We start from the raw sequence: 22,819 nt of genomic DNA on the forward strand, positions 1-22,819 counted from the left end.
GGCTCTTTTTTTTTTTTTTCCTCTGCTTGTAGAATATATTATACTAGGAATTTTATGAGTGAAATACTCAATACTTTGCCTTTTGCATATTGGGGAAAGATTTTTAGTTTCTTCTTCTGTTGTAAATTGTGCATTTTGTATATCAGTATGGAATGTGTCTGTTTCTCACCCTGAGTGAATGGGAGGGGAGGAAAAGAAGTCATCAACAGGCTGGGCACACTCTTCACTGGGTTGTGCTAAAGCTTCTAATAGAATTTACTAATATGTTAAAATGCCTCAAAAAGGATTTGCTGATGCTATAATGTGTTAGTCATCCTTTATCTTCTTCTGTTTTTACAGATTCTGAAGGATGACTGATGCGTGTTTCTGTGATGCCACTTGGAGTCTCTGGCACTGTGAATTCCTAAGAAACGTTCAGATTTAACTGGACAGCCTGGGGAGAAAGCATCAGAAGTGCTACTTCTTCTCAGCTCTTTAAGTGGACAGAAGTACAGCGTCATCTATCTGCAAGTTTCTTCAATAGATTTGTACAGCTAACAATAAAAACAGTGTAGCATCACACACCTTCCTGATTTACAGTGCATTACCTCCCAAGACAGACATTGTATCTGAAGCTGAAGAATGCCTACAGACTACATAATCATGAAGTAGTGAATTGATAACTACTACTACTACTGCTGCTGCTGCCTAATTGTCAAGATCAGAAGCAATAGAACTTCACTGTCCTTTTTCTGCTTGCATAGTCAGGCCAGAATACTACAGGGTGAACATGGCTGGCGTCATTAACAACCTGCTGATAGTGTTTCTTGTTTTTCAAAACACCTGTTTGGGTTACAGAAGCCCCCTTCCTCTCTTCAAGAGGTGGGTTATGCAGCAAGAGCTTATGTATTGAATGAATGTGTGCAGTCACTTACGATGCTATGAAAGTGTGAAGATGCATGTTCTAGACAAAAATATGCATATTTATTCAGTTTTGTTCACTTACTCAGAATTTTCTTTCTGCAGTTTTAAAATGGTACTCTTGTTCTACAGAAGTTGTTGTTTTATCCATAAGTTGCTCCGTAAAATCTAAGTTTAGGATGATAAAACAATGATTAATAGGTAACATTTTTAGATAACGCCACAGGTGTATTTGAAACACAGCATGTATTTCAGCTGCCTGAAGCAGCTTGCTGTTAAAAATGGTGTTTTAAAGAGCAAAACCTGGGCCATTGTAGGACACTTGAAGGAGTTTTGAATTCAAAATAACAACAGTAAATTTTAATAATTGTGGACATTTTTACTCTTTGTGAGGTAAATGGGACACTACAGTTACTGTATCACTTCTGTATTTTTGTATATATGTGAATATATGTGTATATATGTGAATATTTAAAATTTTTATCAATGTTGCATCATGTTTCAGATGTTTTACAATTTAGTTCTTTACATCTATAATTTTTTACAACTGGTTTAAATGTCACATTCAATATGGCCTTTAATATCCATGTGAAGTTGAAAATCTTAAAAGTTTACTTTCCTACTTATAATAGGAGTTGCTATAATTGTGATGTTGGAGTTAAAAATTTCTCTTTTACACATTATTTAAATTTAATCTGTACTGAATTATGCATCAGGCACATAGTTTTAAAATGTGAAACTGTCATGAATGATTAACACTACTTGACATTTTCTAGTGAATTAATTCTCTGTAAATCTGTGTACCTCAGACAGTTATTTTGATGATATGACAGGTTAGTTTTCAGCTGTTTTCCACACTAGTCTGTCTGATTGCTCAGTGGAACTCCTTCAGTAAGTGCTGGAAAACTAAGATGCTTCACCATGGCACAAAATTTCTCGATCACTTCTGTAGCTTTCAGTATTGTCAGACTTCTTCACTAGTTCTGAAGGCTCTTCTTTTTCGAAAAATATAACAGAAGGCAATATTCTAAAACCTCTTTCCTTCTTCTTTTGAAGGTATAAAGATAGTACTGGGTCTCCTTCCAGTGAATGCCTTGGAACTGACCAGCCAGTGATTTCACTTGGTCTGTCAGATTTTACATTGGACATTCGCATGCCTGGGGTGATGCCTAAGCAGGTGAGAGAAAAGCAGTTTTTCTTTTCACCACTTACTCTTTTTTTCATAAACAAGGACGATAAAGCTTTGCCTACAATATCACTCACATAAAATTGACAGAAGAGACAAGAAGACAGGGTAACTTTTATAGCTACATGTGTGTCCAGAACAATAGGAAACAGGAAAGTAATCTCAGATGAGAGAAAAATCTTTTAATCTGATTGATTTTATTTGTAAAATGTTAGTTTCATAAACTGAATTGAAGTTTATTAGAAGAAGGAATACTAAAGTGAAATATTTCAAGCTCTGTTATTGCAGTTCACACCAAATCTCAGATGATGGCTATGGGAATTTAGTTACATTAAATTGAGCACTGCTACTATGTTGACAAACTGAGAGAAAGCAACCAGAAAGCATTTTATAAGGGTAATACTTTTGATCTCGTATTTAAAGCCCTTAAAGTTAAAATTGTGTACTCTTTGAGGTTTGAAGTTGATTATCTTCTGCTAAGGTGAATGAGTAGAAATGAAAACTATAATGAAGATTTTTAACATCAGCACTAGCATTTTTAAGATCCACACAAAAGTCAGAGATTCTGCTGTCATTTTCATTTACTGTTTCATTAAGAAAGTTGAACAATGAGTAATTGGTTAGTTGTTGTTTTTTCAGTGGTGCAATGCAAGAAATTGTATATGTTACTAAAAGACTGTCTCTTTTAGAGGGCTGCAGATGCTTTGGAAGAGCAGGATGTTTTGCTGCAGTAAATGATGACTCATTGTTGCAGATAGCTTTTTCAAAAAATTCTGAAGGGAAAACAAGGTTTTCAGTTATTAGGGAGCACCACCCCTCTAGAACATACAATTTAAGTTGCATCATTCCAGTGCGTTCAAACCAGAAATGTAATTTCTACTAGATCTTATTTATCTGCAATGAAATATTAAACATCTTTTTGAGAAAGAGTGAAAAGTACTGTCTGTTCATCCAGGTGCACATTTGTTACTACACTTTATAGATTTTACCTGAGAAGCCCATTGGTTGAAGAGCTAGAGAGCTCAAGAAGGAGCAGACACTTCACATTGCTATTAAGAAGACCGAAATCCCAACACCAGCACCAAAAGGCTGTGGCAGCTAATAAAAGGAAAACAGTACTTTTCATATTCATGTGTACCTGTAGCCAATAGCCTTTATATACACAGTAAACTGAAATGCTGTGATCTAGAATAGATTTAGGGGGAGGGTAGGGGAGAGCAGCAAGAAAAAGCAGCTTGCCAAGTTAATTCCTAAAAAAAGTAATTGAAAATATTTGATACCTAACCTTATGTACTTCAAAGCCTAGCTTTTATTTTCTTCTCTTGACCTCACCAGTACTTCTCCTCATTTCCCTTCCTTTTTCTGCAGTGTCCTAGTACAGGCTGATGAGAGCATAAGCTGGGAGTCGGACTCGATCCTATGAGTCCCTTTCAAGTTAAGATATTGTATGATTCTTTTAACATACAGGTTTCTGCTTCTGGGGTCTATCTTCAAGTTTATCTCAGTTCCTGAAAGATGCAAAACCAAACTGATGAGTAAGAGGAGTGCCCTTTATTAAGGGCTTTCTGGACATGCATCACTATTTTGGTCATGGTTATGAGGTGATTTGCCCCCTTTACTCTTCTTTTGTGAGATCCCACCTTCAGCTCTGCACCCCTGACACAAGAAGGGCATGGAACTGCTAGAGCAGCTCCAGAGGAGGGCTGCAAAGATGGTCAGAGAGCTGAAACAGCTCTCCTGACTGAGAAAGCTGGGATTGTTCAGCCTGGTGAAGAGAATGCTCCAGGGAGACCTTATATCAGCCTTCCAGAAGGGGGCCTGCAGGATAGCTGGAGAGGGTCTTTTTTGCAAAGACATGTAGTGATAGGATGAGCAATCATGGTTTCAAACTGGAAGAAGCTAGACTTAGATTAGACATCAAAGAGAAATATTTCACCATGAAGGTGGTGGGACAGTGGAACACGTTGTCCACGGAACTTGTGGAAATTCAAACCCTGTAAGTATCCATGGCCAGGTTGGATGTGGCCTGGTGCAGCCTGGCCTAGTAAGAATGTGTCCCTGCCCATGGCAGGAACTAGATTAATGTCCCTTCCAACCCACACTGTCCTATGATTCTTGGATAATTGCAGTTCTTGAGTTCTCAAGCCTCAGAATTTGTCTGGGAGAGGCAATAAAAGGATAACAAGGTAGGGGAGCAGAAATTAGTGGAGAAGATGTGGATGAATTAAATTTTAGAGAACAGTCATGTATTACCTGAAACTGTTATTAATTTTGGGTACTACCAATAAGTTTGTGCATTTGTTATGAACATTCAGATTGTTGTTTTGGAATTGAATTCTCTTAATTTAGAGGCATACAGCTCAAACTCTTATAATACCCACCTGTTCACAGTGGAAATATGTACATATTTCCAAACTGGAGAAGGCAGCAAAAGAAGAATGCTGCATGGTTAGCATCTGCACAGTAATAGCTTACAGTGGTGGAGGTGGTATAGTTCTTGCTGGAGTGATCTGCATGTGGCTAGAGCCAAGTTTAATGTTTCTGCTTGTACTGGTAGGTTAGTTGCAAAAATTGCAATTCATGTGTGTGTTGTATTGTAAAGGCTATGGAAAAGGTTACCAAAAACCCTGCTTTTTTTTTAACAAAAGATTTTACTAGACTTGTAGTGACTGTGGGTGTTGTGCAGGGGTGACAGAGCACTGGAACAGGCTGCCCAGTGAGGTTGTGGAGTCTCCTTCTCTGGAGACGTTCAAAACTCACTTGGATGCATTCCTGTGTGATGTACTCTAGGTGATCCTGCGGTGGCAGGGGTGCTGGACTAGATGATCTTTCAAGGTCCCTTCCAACCCCTGACATTCTGTGATTCAGTGATTTGTAACTGCTGTTGCTCTGTAAATCAATAAGAACCAAATCCTTACTCAGCTTAGGTGTGCTCTCACTGTGAAGAGATGCCCCAAGTTGTTCACTTCTTCAGCATAATTACCAAAGAAGAGCATTCATATGAAATTATTCCAAGCAACACTTATGAACAGGGTCACTGAAGCCTATATTCAAGCAATGTGTGGTAAAATAGTTCTCCAGCTCAGTTAACAAATGAAGTTTATGTTCCATGGTGCTTTTGAATGGTGCCGCCTCTCATAAGTGGGGGAAACATTATTTGCTGTACTTAATTAGTATGTTTTTTACTTAATAATTTCAGTTACACAGTAGGGAAAAATGAAACTAACATGTCTTGAAGAATAATAGTGGTGTGCAGCTGAAGGGTGGAGGACATATAAGAGCTGTGGAGAGGTAGATTGAAGGGCTTCGTCAGTTCTGAGGGAAAAATTACATACCCATTCTTTTTACTTAATATAATTAGAAGAAAATTATGCCTGTGCATGATAAATTAGCACTATATCAATAATTATTATTTAAATGGGAAACAGTATGTTTTGTTTTCCAAGAAGGGATAGGAATCTCATTTTGAGAACTCTAAATATTGTTACTATGTTTAAGGCTGAACAAACTTTTCATTGGTAAATTACTTTTTGTACACATTGTCTGAGTTCTTAAATGTCCATGTGAAACTTCATAAATACTGATAAAGACAAAAAAGTGGTAAAAGATGCTCTTACTTCATCAGATATTGTTTATGTGGAGGAGTTGGATATTTTTTTGTTTTGTTTTGGTTTGTTTTTTGGGGGTTTTTGGGGTTTTTTTGACACTGCCTATCTTGAGCTTCTTCCAGTATGTCAGCAGGGACTTGTAATACCTGCGTATTCAATTCAATAATTTTAATTTTTCATTTTAAAGTATTTGGTTAAAATGTTGTTCTCATCTCCAGTTTGCTTGGGTATACCATTCCAGATAAGAATACGTAAAGCCATAAGGAAGTTTCGTCATTCAGATAGTCATAAATGGCTGGCACCTCTTTCTTGTCTATCGCTACAATAACCAAGTTGAGTTCTTGACCCAAGATCTGACTTCCGCTGGTTCTGAAGAAAGTGTGAATTACTTGGTTATTACTTTGGGTGAAATTCTGTAAAAAGTAGAATTTAGTTACTTACGTTACACACTGAATAGGCCATCAGGTTTAAATATCTGTACATTCTCCAGGAGAGGGTTCCTTGATCATTTCATACCTCAAGTTATCCAGTCTATGACACTAATCAAATGTCATGACCCAACCTCAGAATGTTCACAGAAGGTTCTTTATGGATACTGAAGGAATGAAAAGAGGCAAACTAACACTGAAATGGCTACAATGATTGTAGAATTTATTGATTACATGTTTGTGCAGATCACTTTGATTATATAGCTGCTCTTAAGGCAGGCAAGGCAATTACTTAGTATGTGCCAGAGGGAGAGAAGAGCGGACAGAAGAGAAAAAAAGGTGTCACCACTCTGAGTTCCAGCAGCTCTTGTGAGCTCACTGTCTTTAGTGATGGGTACACACACCAACATTTTGAGATGATGCCTTTTGTTCCTAAATTCCCCTTCATTTGCTTGGGGGCAGTCACTGGAAGTGTTCTTTTGGTAGGGCAGATCACACCACTGGTGTGATGGCACAGATGTATTGGTACCCCAGTTTAGCTGAGTGTGGTGGATTGAGAGAGAGCCTAGCTCTCCCTCCCCCACAGAGAAAGAAACCACAGCTAACTCAGTCAGAGAAGCAAAGCTATATTTACAAGCATATATGGAATGCAGGTTATATATAACACAGTATATACAGTATTTACAAAATATATACAGAAATATACAGCAAAGAAAACTAACACAACAAAATTCCCTCCTCGAGAAGAGGAGGGTTTCCCTCCCTGTAATCCTCTCTCTCCCCGCCCCACCTCCCTTTTTTCCCAAAAAGGGGTTAGAGAGAGAAAGAAAGGCAGTTATTAAGGAAAAGAGATGTTACTAGGCTTCAAAAGCACATGCAGGAATTAGTTTTGCTTATCTCAAGGTCAGCTCCCACTAGTTTGCTGAGAAGCAGACAGACAGGAAAGGCAGAACAGGCTGGAACAGCAGAACAGGCTGAAACTCAGAAAAATTCCAACTGCCCTAAAACTTAAAGTTGCATTCTGCCCATCTACCAATGAAATTCGTTTAGAATATCTGAGTGTTTTCATTCTGGTACCAAAACATTCAGCCAGATTGTTCTAACACTGTCGCTTTCTTAAAGGCACAGCCTCAAACAGTCATACTGAGTCATTCTTGAGGCTCCTGTGCATAGAGTTAAGGTGTTCGCAAAATGGGAAGTGCCCCCAGGTCACTGCTGCTTCACTTGGATTTATTCAGGCTCATTTGTGAAGGTGGTGACAACTGCCTTGAGTTGGCATGAGTGTAGTCACCCAAGTGGTGTTTAAATCACAGCATCCTGGTTCAGGAGTAGACTATTGGTGCTGCTTGAATACAAAGAAAAGGGATCAGAGAAGTAATCTATGTGAGACAAACCTTTATGACAAGGTAGCTTCCACAACCCTTTATCTAGCTGACAAAGATGAGACTAACTTAATTTTTTGTTTGTGTTGTTCACATGCATTTAAGAAATGTAATTTTATGCAGTTCCAATGATTTTTGGACTGCTTTATACAAAGTAAGAAAATTGTATTAAACATGATTGTCATATATAGGATTTACTGTTCTGAAAGACTTTTGTTTTATATTACAGGTTCTATCATAGTTATCCAGCATTCTTACAAAAGATGGGAAAACCTGGATTTTGTTTGTGGCCTTTGGTCTGAGTTGGTTTGCATTTTAATCCAGGAATGCTTACAAGAAGCATGTTGAATATTTTAAACCAAAAGTCTTCTAGGCAACAAAAGCAATTGTAGCATTATGGAGGGCATTCTTGTTATTTTCCCTGTAGTGTCCATTACACTGTATCTTGTGCAGAATATTCATTCAGTTGCTCCAGGGAAATGTTTGTCATTTGCAATTTGATAGTTACTAGAATTCCCAGGGAGGAATATTTTCAATTATCATAATGGAATAAGGTGGATGAATTAAAAGTAAATGTGTTTCTATGTTTGCTGCTACAGTAGCACAGCATTTTTACACATTGTGATCCAAGGGTGAAATACTGCTTTAGGTAGAAATCTATTTAACTGGGGAGTGTGGTGGTTTGAAAGGAAAGGCTCTGCTTTCCCTCCCCCAATGAGAAAGAGACCACGGCTAAACCCAGTCGGAGAAATGAGAGTCTAGAAACAGAATAGAAACAGAATATCTCAAGTGTCGTCAAGTACAACTCCTTGCTCCTTGCAGGACTACCTAAAACTTAACCACATGTGCAGACACTTCTTGAACTCTGACAGACTTGAACCCCACTTCCCTGGGGAGTCTGTTCCAGTGACCAGCCCTGCACTCTTATAGTGAAGAACATTTCCTAATGTACAATCTGAACTTCCTTACCCTTTCCTTATGTCCATAGACTGGTCACCACTCCTCCACTTCATAGATCATAGCAAATTTGTAACTACTGAGAAAGTAGTGCATAGCAAGCACAGAGAAGAGCAACAAAGTTGGTGAGGGGTTTGGAACATAAGCCCTACGAGGAGAGGCTGAGGGAGCTGGGGTTGCTTAGCCTGGAGAAGAGGAGACTCAGGGGTGACCTTATTACTCTCTACAACTACATGAAGGGAGGTTGTAGACAGACGGATGTTGGTCTCTTCTCCCAGGCAAGCAGTACCAGAACAAGAGGACACAGTCTCAGGCTGCGCCAGGGGAGGTTCAGGCTGGATGTTAGAAAAAAGTTCTATACAGGAAGAGTGATTGCCCATTGGAATGGGCTGCCTGGGGAGGTGGTGGAGTCGCCATGACTGGAGGTTTTTAGGAGAAGACTTGACGGGGTGCTTGGTGCCATGGGTTAGTTGTTTGGGCGGTGTTGGATTGGTTGATGGGTTGGATGCGATGATCTTGAAGGTCTCTTCCAACCTGGTTTATTCTATGTATGTATTCTATGTATTCTAATGAATTAGAAGCCCAGTAGTTCTTTTCACTCTATGTAGTACACTGATTAATTCTGTTTATTTGAACATCAAGAAGGTACTGTTATCCCTTCAAATTTTGAATGGGCAGGGAGGGGTTGGTGTTTATTAACCACGGCAAATAAATTCAGTGCTAAGGCTTTTAAGTATATAATTTTTATATATTAAGATTGTTCAGCATTCCCACATATATCTTCAGGAAGTGTAGAAAATGTTGATGCTTTTTTCTAGTAGTTTGATTTTAAATATGCCAAATTTAAAGGTAATTTGTGTTTTTGTGTCTTTTAATAGTCCGATACATACCTCTGCATGTCAGTACCCCTGCCAGTGGATGATGAAGCCTATGTAGGTGAGTATCAGTTCTGGGACAACCTAAACAAGCCATTTTTAAGACTCTCAACACTTTTTTTTGTTTCTTCTTTGACTTATACTGACTTTATCTTTGGCTGTCCGGAGTTTCCAAAATGCATTCACCATAGCTAAAGCAGAAGCAAACTAGAAGCAGCTTCTTAGAGTCAAGCTATCAAACCATATCTGAAGAGATTCACGAGTAATAGTAGTTGAAGAGCTGCATGCAGGTGCCTCTGGCAGTCCGTGCGAAACAGTTGCGTTTGTAAGGTGTTGGATTTCCATCTCTGATTGGGTGCTTGTTTCTACTCCACTGAGCAGACTGTTTGGCTGCTGCTACAGGCCTTAAATCCTTTGCAATTGTAATCGGTGATCGATGCAATAAGGTTTTACTTACCTCGTGGAAAAACCCCAATGTAACCAAACCATCTCATTTTTTAAATCTATTTTTTTATTAAATATTGTTACATGAATAAGATGGCAGGTAAGTAGAAGGTAATACTGTAATAGTGTATAAATGCTGGGATCATGTATATCAGCAAAACACAATCTGTTCAGAAAATCTCTGTGCTTGTGACTGAAGACGAGGAAAAGGCTGAGGTCCTGAACACCTTCTTTGCTACAATTTTTAACAGCAAGGCAGGAGTTCAGGACGAGTGGCCTCCTGAGCTGGGCGATGGCGTCGGGGAGCAGTGTAATGCCCCGGAAATCCATGAGGAATTAGTTCGGGACCTGCTGAGCCACTTGGACACCCACAAGACCATGGGACCAGATGGGATCCATCCTAGGGTGCTGAGAGAGCTGTCCAAGCCACTCTTGATAATTTTCCTCCAGTCCTGGCTCACTAGAGAGGTCCCGGATAGCTGGAAACTGGCCAATGTGGTCCCCATCCACAAGAAGGGTCAGATGGAGCAACCTGGAAGCTACAGGCCAGTCAGCCTGACCTCAGTGCCAGGGAAAGTGATGAAGCAGATTATCCTGGCGGCAATAACTGCAGACCTGAAGGATGGCCAAGGGCTCAGGTCCAGCCAACATGGATTTAGGAAGGGCAGGTCCTGCCTCTCCAACCTGATCTCCTTCTGTGATCAGGTCTGGTGGATGTGGGGAGGCCTGTGGATGTGGTCTACCTGGACTTCAGCAAGGCCTTTGACACTGTCCCCCACAGGAAACTGCTGGCTAAGCTGTCAGCTCGTGGCTTGGACAGCAACACTCTGTGCTGGGTTAGGAACTGGCTGGAGGGCCAAGCCCAGAGAGTGGTAGTGAATGGTGCCACATCCGGCTGGCGGCCGGTGCCCCCCAGGGATCAGTGCTGGGCCCCATCCTCTTTAACATCTTCATTGATGATCTGGATGAGGATATTGAGTCAGTCATCAGCAAGTTTGCAGATGACACCAAGTTAGGAGCAGATGTTGGTCACTTAGAGGCTAGAAGGGCTCTGCAGAGGGAACTTGCCTGACTGGACAGATGGGCGGAGTCCAATGGGATGGCATTTAACAAGTCCAAGTGCTGGGTGCTGCACTTTGGCCACAGCAACCTCATGCAGAGCTACAGACTGGGATCAGAGTGGCTGGAGAGCTGCCAGACAGAGAGGGACCTGGGGGTGCTGATTGACACCTGCCTAAACATGAGCCAGTGGTGTGCCCAGGTGGCCAAGACAGCCAATGGCATCCTGGCCTGCATTAGGAATGGTGTGGCCAGCAGGAGCAGGGAGGTCATTGTGCCCCTGTACTCTGCACTGGTTAGGCCACACCTTGAGTCCTGTGTCCAGTTCTGGGCCCCTCAGTTTAAGAAGGACATCGAGACACTTGAACGTGTCCAGAGAAGGGCAACAAGGCTGGGGAGAGGCCTGGAGCACAAGCCCTATGAGGAGAGGCTGAGGGAGCTGGGATTGTTTAGCCTGGAGAAGAGAAGGCTCAGGGGTGACCTCATTGCCCTCTACAACTACCTGAAAGGTGGTTGTAGCCAGGAAGGGGTTCTCTTCTCCCAGGCAACCAGTACCAGAACAAGGGGACACAGCCTTAAGCTGTGCCAGGGGAGGTTTAGACTCGAAGTGAGGAGAAAGTTCTTCACTGAGCGAGTCGTTCGTCATTGGAATGGGCTGCCCAGGGAGGTGGTGGAGTCACCGTTCCTGGAGGTATTCAAGAGGGGATTGGACGTGGCACTTGGTGCCATGGTCTAGTCATGAGGTCTGTGGAGACAGGTTGGACTCGATGATCCTCAAGGTCTCTTCCAACCTTAGTGATACTATGATACTGTAACATGCAGTTGTTCAGGTAGAGGGGAAGGCTTGCTGGTTTCACTGAACACAGTTTCACTATCAGAACATGCTATAAACCGAAATAAAACAAGATAATGACAGGTTAAAATGTCTCATGTTTTTCCTTCTCTTTCAGAATACTTGCACTTAACAATAAGTACAGTGGGAATCCTATGTAGTTTTTATTGTAGTGTGTTATGGAGACTGTTGTTTCCTTCAGAAATAGAACATTGTCTGCAGATTTTCATGTTGTGTTACGGTGTTATAGTAACTAAAAAAAAAATAGACTAAGTTTTCTTCAACGCTTTTCTGTGCATCTGTTTTTTAAAGAAGTCAGAACATTTTGACTCATGAGTTTTACCTGAGAAGGAAAAATGAGCATAAAATGGGAGTGAGCATTCATTCTCTGACAAACTCTCTTTGCTGTGTAGTGGGCACTCTACTGTATTTACAGACTCTACTGTATTTAACTGATTCACAGAAAGACACCCTACTATCCCGCTGTTTAAGCTTCACTGAGTTGCAAAATTGCATAATTCAGTTCTCTATTAAATTGCTCCACATTTGGTTCTGTCACTTGCTGTTTACATGTGCTTAAAGCCACAAGCTTTTTGCAGTTGTGTGTATGTGTATATGTAAAGTAAATTGCTTAAAAGTGGTATTTATGCAAGGTTTCAATGTGAATCATTCAAGGCAACCTTTTTTTTTTCCTTCTGAAGGCTGAGAAACTTGTAGGGTTTAGGTGTTCACATGTTCTCCACTATATTTTTATAGTATTTGGTCACCTTTCCAGTAATCACTGAGAAAAAAGTCTGGATAGAGAGACCATTCTAGTTGTGAGGTGGAGCTTTGAAGAGCACGAGAAGCTTGATGACCAAATTAATAAAACAACTTGTTCTGTGAACATAAAGGTTTCCTATACCTCATGTATTTGGAAGCCTTGGAAATAAAATTGTGTGCTCTGTTTATACATATTGGTGAAATATTGAAGAGAAAGTTTTTTTATAATGGTATGTGGGCAGTACTACATTTGTTAGTAAGTAGAAAATGTTTTTCTAATTTTTTTTCCCCATTTTTTAAAATTATATTTGTATTTGAAGACTGGAATTCAGCTTTACTATTCCCCTAAACACTTAAAAACATTAGAGAGTTGGGCTTGCTCAGGGACTGTCTCAGAGACACTGCCAGGCTGCTTCTGTGGGGAGAGTGCCCTCTCTATCCATAACAGGACTACATTTATACCGTGGGAGCTGCTGTGCTGTGGTCAATTTCTTAATTAGTCCGAGGGCCCTGAGGGGACAGCTAATGTCTGGGGGTATCGAGCTGATCTTTATCAGCTCCTAGCAAGCCTCAGTCCTTGGTGCTTGTGGGGGGGTAGTCATACCTGTCACAGGAACAAAGGGTATAGCTTCATACTGCAAAGCTAGAAGGGTACTATGCCAGAATTTACAAGCTTGTTTAGGTTCAGTTCTTAGACATTATCAAGACAGATCAAGCTTACTTGTGAAAAGTTACCGAGTAGAAGGAGTTGAGTAAGTTTTGTCCTAGAGGCCTTTCTCAGTGGTGCTTCTGGATATTTTTGCAGGCACTGTTAGTTTAGTGTATCATATTCTTCATTGGAGGGTCAGACTGTCAAGGCCAAGATTTCTGTTTGAACCACTTGATTTCTGTCCCAAAGGGCTGTAAATGCTGACAGATTGGGCTGTTTCTTTGTGGGGTGGACTGGTTTACATTTAGGTTAATATTAGGAAAATATGCTTTGCCCCTGTGAAGTGAAATGAAATGTCTGTGAGATTAATATGTAAAAATACTAATGAGTGAGGTTAATATGTAATTTTCCAAGAAAGTATTATTCCAGTTACATTTTAAATATTTAATGCAGTTTTCTTCTTCTGTCTCATGTCTATTAATAATTAGCCAAACGAGAAACTAGATTGAGACCTTCATGACGCAGGCATTGATGAAAATCAATTTTTGACTGAGTTATAGCAATAGTTAAAGGGTGCCTACATAAGAATTTAGTCTGACAGCAAGCTATTCAGCCAAGAAAACTGACTCTCCTCTTCACCTCCTTAGATTAATTCACATGAGTGACCAGTAACTAAATGTCTGTCTTATTTAGTGACTCCTGATGAGTCCCTATATGTCAGGTTGGTGCTGTAGAAATGAGATGGAGTCTATTACATTGAGCAACAAAACCTGAAATCGTGAGAATGTCTGTTACTTTTCATTGATATGTGACTCGAGACACTGTGGGTCTGTTCCTTTAGTATGGCATATATATAAACTTCCCTGTTGCCAAGTAGAGATGACTTCATTGTGCTGAAGGCCTCTAATGTTTCCTTAATTGCTAAACTGTGAGCACTGATATGATACTAAATTTATTTAAAGTTAAATCCATTATGGAGAAGAAGAAGGCTAAAAACCCTCGAAGGCCCTTCTTAGTCTTACGTGAAAAAAAAATTCCACTGCATTCCCTGCATCTGACGCATCATTTCAGTAGTAATGAAGGAAGTTAGTGTAGCTTGCTTTATTTCTAGAAATGCCATCATTGTACATTCATGGTTAGTATTACTACAGTGTGTTGTTTGTAACCTTTTTCCTGTGTTAAACAAGATCACAAGTGTTTGAGAATCCAACACAATATTTTGTTTGTAGCATAGGTTAAGAACAGCATAGGTTAAGTGCTGAGCATAGGTTAAGTGCTGACCTTTGTTTAATTCCATTCCAAAGGGTTTGACATTAGTTAGAATAAACCATAATTTCTTCATGGACCTGTTGTCCCAAGAAAGATTCAGCAAGAATGTAAACCAGGTGTAATACTGAAAGAAGATATCGCTAATTTATGAATTAGTTACTCTTAATTGCAACTTACTGTTTGTTCATGTTTTTGCTGAAGGAATTGCAAAATAGGTAGAAAAGTATTAATAAATTACAAGTGCAAATTTCAAACCTGCTTACAGTAAAATTTTGGAGTTTGGAATACACTGATATGTTTACTAAGTGTCATATTTAAATTTTGATTTAAAATAGCACTTTTGAGTGGTAACTTGGAATTTATTTTTCTTAATGACTAAGTGTTTTAGCTTGGTAGCCAGTCTGTTGAATGGGAATTTAAGGAAAGCTTTTAAATAGAACACAGCAGATAAACAATATGGAAACATACATGCCCTATTTGTAGTACTATGGAGAAAAAATGGCTTAAATTGTTACTTCTTACATAACTTCCAATGAGAATAAGTATAGCTTATCTGTTTTATAATTTTGTTTTTCAGTGGACTTTAAGCCTCATGCCAGCATGGACACTGTCCATCACATGTTGCTCTTTGGATGTAATGAGCCCTCTTCTACCAAAAGTTACTGGTAAGAGTAGCAGCTTGCTTTTGATACTGTACCTTTTCTTGAGACTGAACAATCCCAACTCCCTCAGCCACCCCTCACAGGCCTTGTGCTCTGGGCCCTTCATGAGGCTTTTTGCCCTTCTCTGGACGTGCTCCAGCACTTCTTTGCCTTTCTTATACTAAGAGGCCCAGAACTGAACACAGTGTTCAAGATGTAGCCTTGCTAGTGCCAAATACATGGCACCGTTTATTCGATCACCTCCCTATTCCTGCTGGCCACATGCCAGGATGCCATTGGACTTGGCTGCCTGGTCACACTGCTGACTCACATGTAGTTGACTATCAATCAATCAATCAATCAATCCCCCCAGGCCCCTTTCCAAGTTGCAGCTTTCCAGCCACACATCCTCAAGTTGTTGTGACCAAAGTGCAGGACCTGGCAGTTCCACTGTGAACTTCGTATAAGTAACCTTGGCACATTAATCTAACCTGTCTAGATCCCTCTGTAAAACTTCCCTACCCTTTAGCAGATTGGCACAGCTACCCAGCTTGGTGTGATCTGCAAACTTCCTGAGGGTGCACTCAATCCCCTCATGCATATCACTAAGACATTAAAGAGGAACATGTGCTGGTATTGAACCCTGGGGGACACCACTAGTGACTGGGTGCCAGCCAGATTTAACTCCATTCACCACCACTCTTTAGGCCCAGCAATTAATAATATACCTTCATCCAGTTTTTTATCCAGTGCAGGGTGCAATTATCCAAGTCTGGTGCCATGAGTTTCTGAAGGAGGATGCTGTGGGAGGCAGTGTCAAATGCTTTACTTAAATCCAGATTGACAACATCCACAGCCCTTCCCCCTCATCCAGTAGCTAGGTCACCTTGTTGTAGAAAGAGAGTAGGTTAGTAAGGCAGTACCTGCCTTTCATAACCCATGCTGACTGGGCCTGATTGCCTGATTGTCCTGTGTGTGCCATGTGGTGTCACTGAAGATGACCTTTCCAATAACCTTCCCTGGCACCAAGGTCAATCCTTCTGGCCCTTCTTGCAGATATTAAATGATGTCTGCATGGCTTAGGAAGATTAATAGTTTGAATGTCAAAAGAAACTTCATCAAAAGTATTTTCTCCTTTCTACCTAGCAACAGTTCTGATATTGGAAGTGGTGTAATCTTGTCTTGCAAGAAAAGCAGATGCTTAAAAATTACAGACAAAACCAAAAATATGAAGGCACAGAATTTCTATTGTTTTCCCAGCAGACAGCTGTGGGGGTTTGGTTGTATCTTAAATGTTAGAATATATATACCAATGTAAAACTGTTCCCTTTGTGGCCTTCTAAAACTAGTTTACATCTTGAATGTCCTGTATAAAACTGAGAAGATTGTACTTACAGTTTTTTTTCATATATCTAGAAGTAGTTCTGCTAGAACCTTGATATAATCCTCATGAGATAGAATTCTATAGTTACAGATTGATCAGATGCTTGCTTTGAGATGAAATTATGAGGTAATGCTGAAATCATATCTAACTAATGTTCTGAAGACATAGGTGAAATGTTTAGTTTCTGAGCTTCCAGATATGAAGAGATGGATCAAGAGCTGGAAATTCATAAAATCTTTCAATGACGAATCAGGCTGAAATCCTAGTCTTGACACTACAGTTCAGGTAGTTAGAGCTTGCTGGCTGCACTCTCACTGTTCCTGAAAAAGATCAATTGCCCAGCAGAAAACTTAACAGTGTCAGTCTCTGTATTGTGGCATCTAATGTCTACTTTATGTATGTGTATAGGCAGATACATGTGTATACATATGTGTGTATCTATAGAATAGAATAGAATAAACCAGGTTGGAAGAGACCTTCAAGATCATCATGTCCAACCCAACATCCTACAACATCTAATCAACTAAACCATAGCAACAAGCATTTCCATCAAGTCTCCGAAATTTCCATTCTATTCTGTGAAATTTGCCCTGGGTTGAGTTGAAAATGCTACCATGCTGCTGTCACACCAGCTACAAACTGTTGCATATTTTTGTAAGTCATTGCAGAGAATGCATATGATTTAAAATCAAGTTTTTTTCCTCCTAGTTTAAATTCACTAGAGGCTTCCAATGACTGAAGTTGATCTTGTTAAAATCATTGAAATGACTCTGTATTATAGTTCATAGGTGATGAAATATCTTTGTTGGTTTTGATTTTACTTTGTTATACTTTTTGTTGGCTGCTCGACTGGTAAGCAATGACTTCACTTGGTCTTCCATCTACCAGGTGTTGCCTTTTATTTTTACAAGCTGATTGCTTGTGGCAGGCAAAGACGACCTGGTCCGGGGGCAGGGGGTACAGCGGCCACACCCAGGCTGCTGGTCCATCGGCACACTGACACCAATGTGGTGGATGGCAAATGGCGTTTATTGCTGGTTGTTATCAGCTTTTATAACCTTGGAGTTACAATGTCACATCCGTCTGCTTACATCATGGCCTGAGTACCATAGGCTACAGAAAACCTTATCTACACGTACAGCACGAAATCTTCCAGCCGCTTGTCCCTAGCTACCACATTTCCCCCCTCCTTATGCTTAACTAAGTTAACAAAAAGAAATGTAACAATCCTAAAAACTCTATTCCAGTGTTAAATCCTTCCAGTATTAGTACCTTATCATAGTCTTAAAAAATATATGTCCTAAATCTACATAAAAATATAAAACACTCTATACCTAAATAAAAAAGGGTCTACAAGAAAATATAAAAAGTTGTAAAAATATAGTTTCACACAAGAAATATAAGGCACATCAGGCTAGTAGTGTTTAGTGCACAGCTAAAAATAGCCAAAATTGCTAACCAGTGCTCTTCTACAACAGTGCATAGCTGAGTATAGCTAAAAAGTGCTAATCAGTGCTTTTCTACAACAACTGTTGGGCTTCTACTAACATAATGTTGACCTTCTCCAAACAGCTCTTGACAAAAGACACGAGCCTGTTCAATATGCATGGTCTGAAAATCAGTGCCAGCATGATCGTTACAATTGGTCCTGCAAGGGTAGATACCAGGGTGGTTAACCATGGAGAATGATTAAACCATGAGTCAAACCACCCTTGTTGGGCTTCCCTATCTTTCTATCTTTCTTCCTCTTTTCTAAACCATCTCTGAGTTTGGACATGGAATCTCTGGCAACTCCAGTGTGATCTGCATACACACAGCACTCCTCTCCTAAAGCAGCACACACTCCCCCTTGTTGTAAATACATAAGATCCAGTCCTCTGCGGTTCTGTAAAACTACCTCCGACATCGATCTCAAGGACTTTTCAAGGGCACTAATTGATTGTTCAATTCTAGCCAAATCTTCATCTACTGCCGCCCTAAGAGCATAAAATTCTTTACTTTGCTGTACTAGCGAGGTTACTCCAGTAGCTACTCCTGTTCCCCCTAGAGCCATTAACATTGCTATTGTTAGTGCGGTAAAGGGTTCTCTTTTAGACAGGTGGTGGTCCGAAACGAACTGCACATCATAGATAGACTCTTCAGAGTGACAAAAAATTTTGGGGACTACTGCTACTTGTACACAAAATTCTAAAGTTTCATCAAAATAATCTAAGGCTAAACAAGGTGTAACTCCCACAATGGAACAGACCCACTTAGTGTTTTCAGCTGGTAATAACCATTTTGCAGGTCTTCTGAGCTTATCAGAACCCCTTCCACCATTTATACACAGTTTTCTCTTCTCCTCAGGAACCTTACCTACACATACCCCTCTCCCTCTCACATGCATTAACGTTATTCCTTGCCTCTCTACCTTCCATTTACATTGCGCCGGGTTGATATCGTTCGCGTACCGGACAGGTGTTGCTATTCCCACGGCTTCATAAAAAGGTGGCCTTATTCCATAGCACAGCCAACAATGTTCTGTAAGATTTGGATTTGATCCATTTAACACTAAATAACTAACCTGTATCAATTTCCACAAAGATTCCTCCCTAAAGCTCTCATCCGAGGCTGGGGCAATCAGATCTCTTACATGGTCTGGGGTGCTTATGGTTAGGCTTTTGGTGTTACTCTTAGATTCTACCTTCAAAACTTGGTTAGGACCTTCTGGCAAAGGATCATTTTCAATCGGTTCCTTCTTAATAGTAATCAATCCACCTCTGTCCTTCCCTGTTTCAACATACCGAAATCCCCAACTTCTCCCTACAAGCCAACTAGGGTTTGAAATTGGATGACATTCAAGCTCCATGTCTTACGATCCCGCACTATAGTGTGAACTCTTCCCTGTGCATCAAAAGCACAATACTCCGGTTGTGGTCTGCATCCGACAGAACACTGAGTTACATTTAAGTAAGGGTCGAGGGGCTTTGTAATCCACTTGGGGGCAATTGTCTCACAACCCCAGTACGCACAAAAATAGTGACCTGGCTGATTATAACAGAATTTTCCGGGACTGGAGCTAGGACACATGTAAAACGATGGAGATTTGCTGTCACATGCTCCCTTTGCGTTAACTAGCTCACATAGTGTAACCAGAAAGCTAGGACCCCCCACCGTTATTAAGGTTCTCACGACCGATCGATCCCCTCGAGACAGTGTCCATTTGAATGGTTGATGGGCCTGGTGACTGCGGTAATCTGATTCCGCCCGCCCTACAGCAATAGGTGCTAGAATCAAGATCACACAAAGGTATCGCAACCCTCTTTTGCAAAGGTTACTCTGCTGTTGTCTGGGTTCTGCAAGTGTTGGTCTCCCAGGCTTGGATGGTGTATCTGGTGGCTCATCGGGTTCTCCTGACAGCGGGATACGCAGGTCACGGGGGTGTCCAATGATCCAATCCTGTGAACAGAAACTCACAGTTTTCATTAGTTTTATTCTGAAGATCTGGTTTGATCATGTGGGACGTTGTAGAGGGAGCAAGTTCCCCACACTACTGGCGGACTGTCACATTTTACTGCCAGGGCCACTCTGGGGTCTCGTCACCAAGGGATGGTTCCTGCTGTTCCTGAAATGTAGGCAGGTTCAGCTGGGCTGCCGGTTGGGCCATATAGCTGGCTGCCTCCCTCGGGGGCAACGAGTTCGGGAAACATGCCATTACATTGGCCATTGCGGCCATTGCCGCCTGGATCGGGGCCAACTGTTCTTGTTTTACAACATGCTTAATCATGTCTGCAATTTCTCTGGTCACTGAGTTGCTCTGCTGGCGTATGCATTCCGCTGTGAGTGGACCCTTGGCCTCTGCAGGCAGGTCTGTTTCCTCTTCTTCTGAGCTATACTCTGATGAGTACCACTTGTTCCAGCCGGTGTCTGATACGTTCCACGAGCTCGACTGACTAGTTATGCTCCCGTTCTGCTCACTACCCCTCCTAGTTCCCTTGTGGGTGGGCTGTTCCCTCCTCCTTGGGCCGTCCCACCTCCTGCTCGGGCTCTGGTCCTGCCCACGCCCCTTGCGAGCGTGTCGGTCCTTCCCCCTTGGCTCGCCCCACCTCCCGCTTGGTGGAGTGTTGGCTCTCCGCCCCTCGTTCACGCCCCGGTTCCGCCCACTTCTCTCGCGGACGGGCCGCTCCTCCCATTCTGGCTCGCCCCCACCGCTTTCCCCCTTCTCCTTCTCCTCTCCCTCCTGCTTGTGCGTCCTTGATAGCTGTAACGCTTCTTCTGTTTTCTCGCCCCAGGCATCCCCTCCCTGCCCTTCTCTTTGTCTGTCGGCACCATCTTTGGGTGCATAGGGCAGTGGCCTCCCCCCAGCTCCCACCCTCCCAACTTCCTCAGCTAGCTCACCCCAGGAAGGCAGGGCGCACCCCTGATTGTCCTTATAAGGGCTGGCGCTTGGGTGTTTTGGGGACGTAGAGGGTGTGCAGCTCTCCCGCGGCTGTTCAAGCTCTGCAAAGTCATCGCCATCTGCAAGGCTCTGAGTCTGCGTAGCTGCCCTAACTCCCAGCCTTGGAGTATCTCTCAAATACTCCCTAGCTGCTTTCAAGGTTTCCTGGTTTTGCCTGGCTTTCTGTAAAGCCTCCTCAACCCTCCCCCATGACTTAAGATTTTTCCCACATCTGGAAGACTTTGCCTCCTCGGCAAGCACCTTAGTGCACTTCTCCCACGCTTGTGGGTGGAGGATATCTATCGGCTGATTAATGATCCCAAGTTGTAAAAGTCTCGTCACAGCGAGAGTAAAGTCTTTAGATTTACAATCAATACCCCACTGCCTGTGCAATTCTGATACGACCTGCATGAGAGGCTGCATCGTCATCGGTTCCGGGGAATTCGACTCTTCGCAAGACGACCTTCACAGGGGTTCCCGTCCCTCTGTTGGTCCTTGAGAACTTGTATTCTCGACTTCTCGCGGGTCCTGGGGGCGTCCCCCCTGCGGCAGTGGACTTCTTCTGGGGAATCCAAGGGTTTTCCCGGGTTTCGGCACCAAATGTTGCCATTTATTTTTACAAGCTGATTGCTTGTGGCAGGCAAAGACGACCTGGTCGGGGGGGGTGGGGTACAGTGGCCACACCCAGGCTGCTGGTCCATCGGCACACTGACACCAATGTGGTGGATGGCAAATGGCGTTTATTGCTGGTTGTTATCAGCTTTTATAACCTTGGAGTTACAATGTCACATCCGTCTGCTTACATCATGGCCTGAGTACCATAGGCTACAGAAAACCTTATCTACACGTACAGCACGAAATCTTCCGGCCGCTTGTCCCTAGCTACCACACCAGGGAAGAGAGTGGTTGTTTGAGAGCTGATATTTGTGAGTTCCACTATTGTGCAGTTTAATACAGAGATAAGCATGAGTGCCTCCTACTTGTTGGCTCATTTACAGCTTCCTCTCGCTTTCTATTTGTCAATAATTTTACAAATAATTGTAAATCTCAATTTTATATTACAGCTTTGATGTCTTGTAGGTTCTTTTTTTGTTTTACACATGATTCTTGTGTCTCTGTGCAGATGTGGCAGCTATTGTAATTTTACACTTGAGCTAATCCTGCTAAAAGTTCTCATGTGATTCATTCTCACAAAAGGGTCCTTAATTTTTTCATTATTGACTACTAGACTGGCAGGGACTACCAGAACTGTCTTTGGTTTTGATTCTATTTGTTTAACATTATTTTAAGGTGGAGGATGGAAAAAAAAGGGAAGATGGAGGATCTAATGATATTTGGGAAAGGAGTTCACATTGAAAGAACTTTTTAATCCACAGACATTGTAAAACATCTTCATGGATCTTAGAATTAGTGGGTTTGCTTGTAATTCATCTGCCCTTTTCTGATTTCAGAATTTAAAAATTATATTCCCTTTGGTTTTCTTTCCTTGTGTTTTTAGGGATTGTGATGAAGGAACATGCAAAGACAAATCTAATATTTTATATGCTTGGGCAAGAAACGCTCCACCCACCAGATTACCCAAAGGTATTGTGCCTTTAATGTGAAGTTGTTGTGTACAAGGGCAAAAGAAAGAAGAGCATGTGGAAGTAAGCACCTGGCATATCAAGGAACCTCCCGGAATATTTTTATTATGTCTGGTTGATAGAAGCTATAAATGTCAGCCTCCTAAACTATGAATATATTAGGGGGGTTTGTCATCCTGTTTGGTATAACATGGGTTTGAGTAAGGGGGAAAAAAGTCTTAAAGAGAGATAACAGTCATAATATAATGCTTATATTTCCTGCTATATCTTTCTGGAGGGTTACAAATTACATATCTTTCAGTAGCCCCCAAAGTATATTAGAATGTTTTGTGTGTTTGGGAAAGTGGAAACAAATTCAATCTAAACAGTGATTTTTCTTTGCCGTGTGCTTTAAGTATATGTGACCATTTTATATGCTTTTTATTTCTTAATGCTTTGATGTA

At 41.4% G+C, this 22,819-nt stretch overlaps 1 protein-coding gene across 1 annotated transcript in view; it reads left to right on the plus strand.

Moving 5' to 3' along the window:
- Positions 1–410: 410 nt before the first annotated feature.
- The window catches only part of PAM (peptidylglycine alpha-amidating monooxygenase), an 88,601-nt gene continuing 66,192 nt past the window's right edge, over positions 411–22,819 (plus strand). Inside the window, exons 1-5 of the mRNA XM_054179011.1 lie at positions 411–861; positions 1,957–2,077; positions 9,340–9,397; positions 14,929–15,016; positions 22,292–22,377. Coding sequence (XP_054034986.1) covers positions 770–861; positions 1,957–2,077; positions 9,340–9,397; positions 14,929–15,016; positions 22,292–22,377 — 445 coding nt within the window. The 5' untranslated portion in view covers positions 411–769. The remainder of the gene's footprint in view (positions 862–1,956; positions 2,078–9,339; positions 9,398–14,928; positions 15,017–22,291; positions 22,378–22,819) is intronic.

This window comes from Dryobates pubescens, chromosome Z (genome assembly GCF_014839835.1).
Source record: "Dryobates pubescens isolate bDryPub1 chromosome Z, bDryPub1.pri, whole genome shotgun sequence".
Classification (NCBI taxonomy): Eukaryota; Metazoa; Chordata; class Aves; order Piciformes; family Picidae; genus Dryobates; species Dryobates pubescens.